Source organism: Cynocephalus volans, chromosome 12 (genome assembly GCF_027409185.1).
Source record: "Cynocephalus volans isolate mCynVol1 chromosome 12, mCynVol1.pri, whole genome shotgun sequence".
NCBI lineage: Eukaryota > Metazoa > Chordata > Mammalia > Dermoptera > Cynocephalidae > Cynocephalus > Cynocephalus volans.
In genome coordinates, this window is record NC_084471.1 from 103384889 (window position 1) to 103392063 (window position 7175).

The following is a 7175-nucleotide window of genomic DNA, read 5'->3' on the forward strand; positions in this document are numbered from 1 at the left end:
CTTCAGGCTCATTCCTATATTTCAGAGTGTCATGTTTCATTTTTCTCTCATTTTTTCTTTATTTTTCACTAATTAATTAATTAATTTTTATTTTATTTTATTTTAGCAATATACGATGTAGTTGATTTTCATGTCCTTTTACCGAATATTGCAACTTAACTGTTAATAATCCATCTCTGTGGTACCAAGCTCAAAATCCTATCCAGAGAGAATGCTCAGATTGCACCATGGAGATCACATTTTATCCTAACTTTTGGTGGTCCCCATCCTGGTGTCAGGGAGATATGGCATCATCTGGTGCCTCTTTGAAGACACTCAAGCTTGGATCAGAAATGAGTTTACTTCTTATTCTGAAGCTCTTTGAAATGCTCTGCTTCATAGCCTGGGGCTGACTGGGTCCTGCCACCTATGCTGTCCATGACCTAATTGCTCCTTTGTTGCCCAGTGGTTTTATTCTCCCACTGTTATTATTGAAAGTCTTTACACTCTGTATTCTTTACGACTGACCTCTGAATGCCATGTGATCTTTCTTCCAACCTCCACCCATACTTCAACTGCACAAACTGTAATCTCATTTAGTTTATCACAGTCTGTTCCCATATAACAACTAAATAACACTTAGATGAATAAGGATTATTCATTTATTTCTTAAATAAATCTTGATTGCTTGCCAGGTATCTTCCAGACTCTGCAATGATAGGAGCCTTCTGTATCTTTCTTCCAAGGTTCCAACAGGAAAAAAAAAAAAAAAAAAAGTAAGGTGTTAAGACTTAAACAAAATAATGCAACTATTTCTTGTCTGAATTGCTAGAGATAAAACATTACATCTTTTTCAGTGTCTGTCCCTCATAGACAGATTAATTACGGTGTCTTCTCAAAGTAGCTGAAATATGTCAGATATTCAGCAATTTGTTTTCGACTCTGTCTCTTGTATGAAAGATATGTTTGGGCAGTGAGCAACTAGTAAGTCTCAATTTAGGCTACATAGATATATAACTATTTCTTACTCTGGAGAGTGGGGAAGTGTGCCAGGGTGAGGAAAGCTCCTATTTATTGGTTTTCTCTCTATATATATTATTGGTTATATATATATACATTATATATATATATAGTGTGTGTGTGTGTGTGTGTATAGGATTCAGCAGCAGTTCACATTCATTAATTTATTTTATCTTCAGTGTCACCCTCTGAGGTAGGCATTAGACATGAAAAAGCTAAGACACAGAGAGATTTAGGGAAATACCCAAAGCCGCACAATTGGTGAGCCACAGAGCCAGGACTTCAAGCCAAGAGAGCCCTTGGCTACCTCCCCGAGTCTCCTGCCTCCCTGTGTCTCCTCCACTCACTTCCTCATCATGATACAGGTTGCATAACTTCTTAGATGCACACCGAGACCTTACAGAAGGAGGGGCAGGGGTAGAGCTAACATGCTATTTTGTGGCTTCTTTTGATTCTCCCAAGGGGATCAAACCTCCAGCTTTCAGGAGAGTCACAAGAGGGATATTTAATGGTGGTTAGGAATATGGAACTCAAAGTGTATTCTCCACTGGGCCCAGGTGTCCTAAGGGTAAAGGAGAGAAATAGGAAAGAGACCTGTGATTTCTTGATCTTCAGAGGGGAAAAGCAAGTAGATTACAGTGATGTAACATGAGGGATACAGCCCGCAAGGACCTGAGAACAGGAAATATATTCTATTTAAAATAAATTAGGATGCTTACTTCAGAGGCTATTCTAAAGACTCTACAATTAGAAGTAACTACAAATTGTATTTCAGCTACACCAAAATGACATACTCCATATTTAGAAATGTACTTTATCCTATTATAATAAATTAAGATAATTATCTTTGAAGAAAAGTTAAATAAAGAAAGACTCAAACTGCTGAATGCACAGTAACTCCCTTATCACAGGTAAGGTGTAAAGGGTTTCAGTTTTCTTATTTCTGTAATGGATGGTCTCTAAAGTTCATTCCAGCTATGCCTCCTACTTAAACCGGGAGAATTAGAGTGAGTGCCTTCTCTAAGAAGGACTTGTATTTTGGGGGTTTCTGCTTTTATTTTTTTATTTTATTTTTTATTTTTGGTGAATTAAGGCATTGAACAGGAACAAACAAAAGGATCAAGTAGAAGTTAAGCAGTTTCAAAAGGTAAGAAAAAGATATAAAGTGTTCTGCCCATTTAATTTACTGACCTGAAGAATAATTCACAATCTGGCTAATTTTCTCAGTCAACCATCAAACCCAAGTTCGAGAGCACTCAGTGGCTAAGAAAGTATGTTAAATAAATGCTATGTCCATTTTTATTGTCACAAGATTTATAAGTCATTAGGAGAAGTATAAGCAGCAGTAAATATGATTTTTGAGGCCTGTTTTAAGCACCACGAATATCTCAGAAAACCTCACCATTATTTGTAGAAACTCTTAAAAGTTTAAAACCCAGATCAAGCATCTCTGTACTGGAAGGTTGACTGAAAAATCTCAACAGGGTGAGGGGGAATAGTGTAGAAAAGCAGAAAATGTATTTGCCAGAGTACATTTTGGCAGAAACATGTGATTAATATCAAAGATGTAAAACAAATGGCAGTTTGCCAATAATGTAAATTAATGATTGTGAGCTCTAAGAGAGACAATTTTTGCCCATTGTAATTGTATTTCCTCTTTAGGAGATATATGGCTCTTTAATGTAATTAAATGTATTCTAGGCTATTAACAAATCTCCGAGAATTACAGTATCAAGTACTCTGTGTATTAGCCCTCACATCTGTTATTGACAAGCTCATTCTATATAACCTCAAATGTAAAGAGATTGAGAGTTATATTGGCTGGATATAAATTTGGACTTCATTAGTCTAACTCTGTGATTCTGGTGAAGTTAATTATTTGTATCTCACATTTCCCATCTGCAAAATAAGGAATAATAACACTGCCCATTCCACAGGATCTAAATAATACAGGCAAAACACTTAAAACTGTGCTTGTAGGGATAGGAGATCCTCAGCAGATTTGAGTACTTGTTAATACTTGTTATTTTGTACTCATGATTACTTTCTTTGTAAGTTTAACACATCTGAATAAATATATTCTTTTCACTATTTCTGTTACAATAATATTGTCAAGGAAACTTTTTGTTTGGGAATGAGAGAAAAAAGATCCATTTCTTCTATTTCATTCCTTCTGGAGATGCTGTTCTTTGAATTCCAAACATTGAGATCACTCCAGGGAAGACCACTGAATCTGTACATCTCTGCCAGTGACATAAAGAGACAGGCAAAGTGATGTTGAGAAACAGCAAAAATCTGGCACTGAGGGACCTATATTCTAGGCCAGGAGCTTACCACTGATTAGCTGAGAACCCCCCACAGTTTCTTCCTCTCATCCAACAAAAATAATCTTTGTAATACCCTTGGGGTATTACCTGCTTATCTCTTTCACTGATTGTGGTAAGGATCATATAAGTTATTGGTGCAGTGACTTGAACGTGTTATGGAACTTTATCAAAATGTCAGGTTTTATTGTTGGTTAGGATATTGGGCCCCTAATACATTTATCATGTATTTGATTGCAATGAAAACCAGATGGAGCTGAGCACACATAGGTGATTCTGTGTATGGCACTGTCTGTGAGAAGGGAACCCCCTCCTGCCCACCCTTTCCTTTAGCTCTGCTCACTAGATTCTTTATCTACAATGCAAGCCAAGGTATTTTGTAACTTTGGCTCCATGGTTTAATTTGAAACAGTATCAAAAAACTTCCTTCTGTGAGTTATAAAAGATTTAGCACTTTCTCTTACCTTCTGAGCTATATTTCTATGGCTAGCCTAGTACAGTTTGATCTACTGTTCAATAATCTGAGGTCATGAAAGGGGTGGGGGATTTGAATGGAAGTAGAAAATATTTCACTTTTTCTGTTGTCTAAACTTTTATTTGGAAGATCTAGTCTGCCTGGAGTCTATTCTGGGTTTTCTTTTTTCCTTTTTCTTTTTTTCCTACATTTGACTTCATTGTATCTTGCAAGGGATGAATATTATTTCCATTTAGATTGTTTTGTGTTGAATTATTTTCCCGATTCAGTATGGTGGCTGGAAAATTCCGTGTGTGACTTCTGCTGTTTTCTGGTTCTCTTGTGATCCTGTGAATCTGAGTGTTAGGGGTTTCATTGCCTTGTCTAGTTCAGTCATTTTCATTAGGGATGTCTACTCTTTCTTACAATCTAATTCTTTAAATATTGGGGTGAATTATTGAAAATTCTTTATATTTAACTGACCCTTTTTTCCTCTGTAGATGATGATTCTGGGAAATTGGGGTGGGGTTTGAACCACACTGGATACATGTAATATCCTCTATTTGTTTCCTTGACCATACATTTTTAAAGCCCCCACCCCCCACCCTCCTTGTAGGGAGATTCAACTGTTTTCTTTCTTTGGCACTGTTGATTATGTTTGTTAATGTTCAATATTTTTCATTCATTTCACTAGTACTGAGGTAAAATAATCAGTGACTTGAATTCATTGTTTTCTTCTCCAGAATTTATATGCTAAAACATGAATTAATTTATTTATCATTACAAATATATTTATTATTATAAATAATAAAGACAATTGCATCCTAAGAACACATTCTTGTAATTATTCAATGAACAGTTGATGCCAGAAGTGATTGTAGTTAATGGATACTAAAGCACTTGCCCCAAGGTCATTAGTAGGTGGCATACCTAGCCCTCAGATATAAGTTTTTGACTTGACCTCAAAGCCAACACACTTTTTATGATGCTTTTCAATTTTTACTCTTTTGTTAGTGTTAGCATTTATGTGTCAGAAAAATATATTTATAGCTCTATCTTGTATTCATCTGGCTAAATGCTATGTTCCAACTTCTCTCTTACTGCAGCTCAAGTGATTACATACATGACACAGGCCCAAGGCAGAAATCAAACAGAAGTGACAGAATTTATCCTCTTAGGACTCTCGGACAATCCAGATTTACAAGGTATCCTCTTTGCATTGTTTTTATCAGTCTACATGGCAACCATGCTGGGTAATTTGGGGATGATCATATTGATTAAGATGGATCCCTGTCTCCACACCCCAATGTACTTCTTTCTCAGCAGCCTCTCCTTTGTTGATGCCTCTTACTCTTCTTCTGTCACTCCTAAGATGTTGGTGAATCTCATGGCTGACAATAAGGCCATTTCTTTCAGTGGATGTGCTGTCCAGTTCTACTTCTTTGGCTCCTTCCTGGGGACTGAATGCTTCTTTTTGGCCATGATGGCATATGACCGCTATGCAGCCATTTGGAACCCCCTGCTCTACCCAGTTCTCATGTCTGGGAGAATTTGCTTTTTGCTAGTACCTACCTCATTCCTAGCAGGCTTTGGGAATGCAGCCATACACACAGGGATGACTTTCAGGTTATCCTTTTGCAGCTCTAATAGGATCAATCATTTCTACTGTGACACACCACCCCTGCTCAAACTCTCTTGCTTTGATACTCACATCAATGGCATTGTGATCATGGCTTCCTCCAGTTTTAATGTCATTAGCTGTGTTATGATTATTCTCCTTTCCTACCTGTGTATCCTCATTGCCATCTTGAAGATGCCTTCATTAGAGGGCAGGCACAAAGCCTTCTCCACCTGTGCCTCCCACCTCACAGCTGTCACCATATTCTTTGGGACAATTCTCTTCATGTACTTGCGCCCTTCATCTAGCTACTCAATGGAGCAGGACAAGATTGTCTCTGTCTTTTATACAATTGTGATTCCCATGCTAAATCCCTTCATCTACAGTTTGAAGAACAAGGATGTGAAAGAGGCCCTAAAGAAGATCTTACAGAAGCACATACTGTAAAGCTATGTGACCCATTATCTTGTCACATGGAAGAAAGTATATTTTCATATTAATTATATTATCTGATTGCTTAAGCTTTTTCTCTGTGTTAAAGATGATATAAATTGAAGTGTATTTCCTAATGTCCTAATATCTTAAATATGTGTATGTGGACCCATCTGATGAATCAAAACAGTGGATGAAGGTGGTGTCTGATAAAGTATCAGAGCACTTGGGTTTGGCTTACCCGGTTTAAGTTTAAATTTCAATATGTAGCTTTTTATTATATGTACTATCTCAGTTTTACTATAAATACACAGGTGGCAGCCAATTGTGTGCACGACATTTGTGAGCATTCTCAGGAACAATACCTGTATTGTGAAGAAAGCAGAATTGGGGAGAAAAAGTCAAATTGGAATGAAATTGCAGCAGAGGATTCAGCCAATCCCACATGGAGCTCTGGAGCTGAGAAGACATGACCCAATTTTTTGAAAAAAAGGATGAATGGCCAGTTTTGGATGTGGGTTAGCTACTTTCTTGGGCAAAGCAATTCCTTTCAGCAGGGGAAATTCCAAGAGTGGGAGTCAGCTGTCAACTGTCAGCTGCCTCTACAGCAGGAAGCTGGGGAAATAAATACTTCAACTCCGAGAAGTGAATCTGGGTGTTGTGCCACAGAATCCACAGTAAAAAATTACACTACTCCACTGGCATGGATGTCAAGAGTACGAAATAAGATACGTGAAGGAGTCTGATCAGGTACTATAATATCTTGGGACACACAGCAAAAATGGAGAAATATTTTATTGACTTTTGATTTACTTGGAATATTTTGATGGTAGTAGTCAATGTACTTTAACTTCGTATCTCTACTCCTCACAAGGTTTTATATAGTTTTCAATAACCATTTGTCAAATGAAATTATCTATTGCTTATTGTCATGGGGTGGGGCACTACCAATGTTGGAATAAGGACATGATGAGATGGCATGTTGAAGGAGGTCTAAGTACTGATTTGGTAATGAACAGGCAAATGTCTAGTCTCCGTTTCTTTTCATCCCACCATCTGCTGCAGACCTTGAGGGAAAGCATGTGTTTTGCATGCACCAACTGAGGCCACCGCCTCCCTGAAAAATTAGTGAGAGACCACAAAGGAGTTATCTCATCCTGACCGCCTTGAACTGTCCTATCGTTTCTCCATTACTTTCACGTTCAACTGTTAAGAAAGATTTATCTCAAAGACATCCTGAACTGTATCATGACTTGCAATCTTCTCCACTTTTCCTTTTATTCTAGTTCATCTACTCTAATATTCATCCCTTAACTTCTTTGTACTCACCAGTCTAAGGAAAGTGACC

General features: G+C 37.4%; 1 protein-coding gene across 1 annotated transcript; it reads left to right on the top strand.

The window, feature by feature from the left end:
- The first annotated feature begins 4852 nt into the window (after positions 1-4852).
- LOC134391811 (olfactory receptor 5AP2-like) lies at positions 4853-5842 on the top strand. The gene has a single exon (XM_063115737.1). The coding sequence runs from the start codon at positions 4853-4855 to the stop codon at positions 5840-5842; it is 990 nt and encodes a 329-aa protein (XP_062971807.1).
- Positions 5843-7175: the final 1333 nt, after the last annotated feature.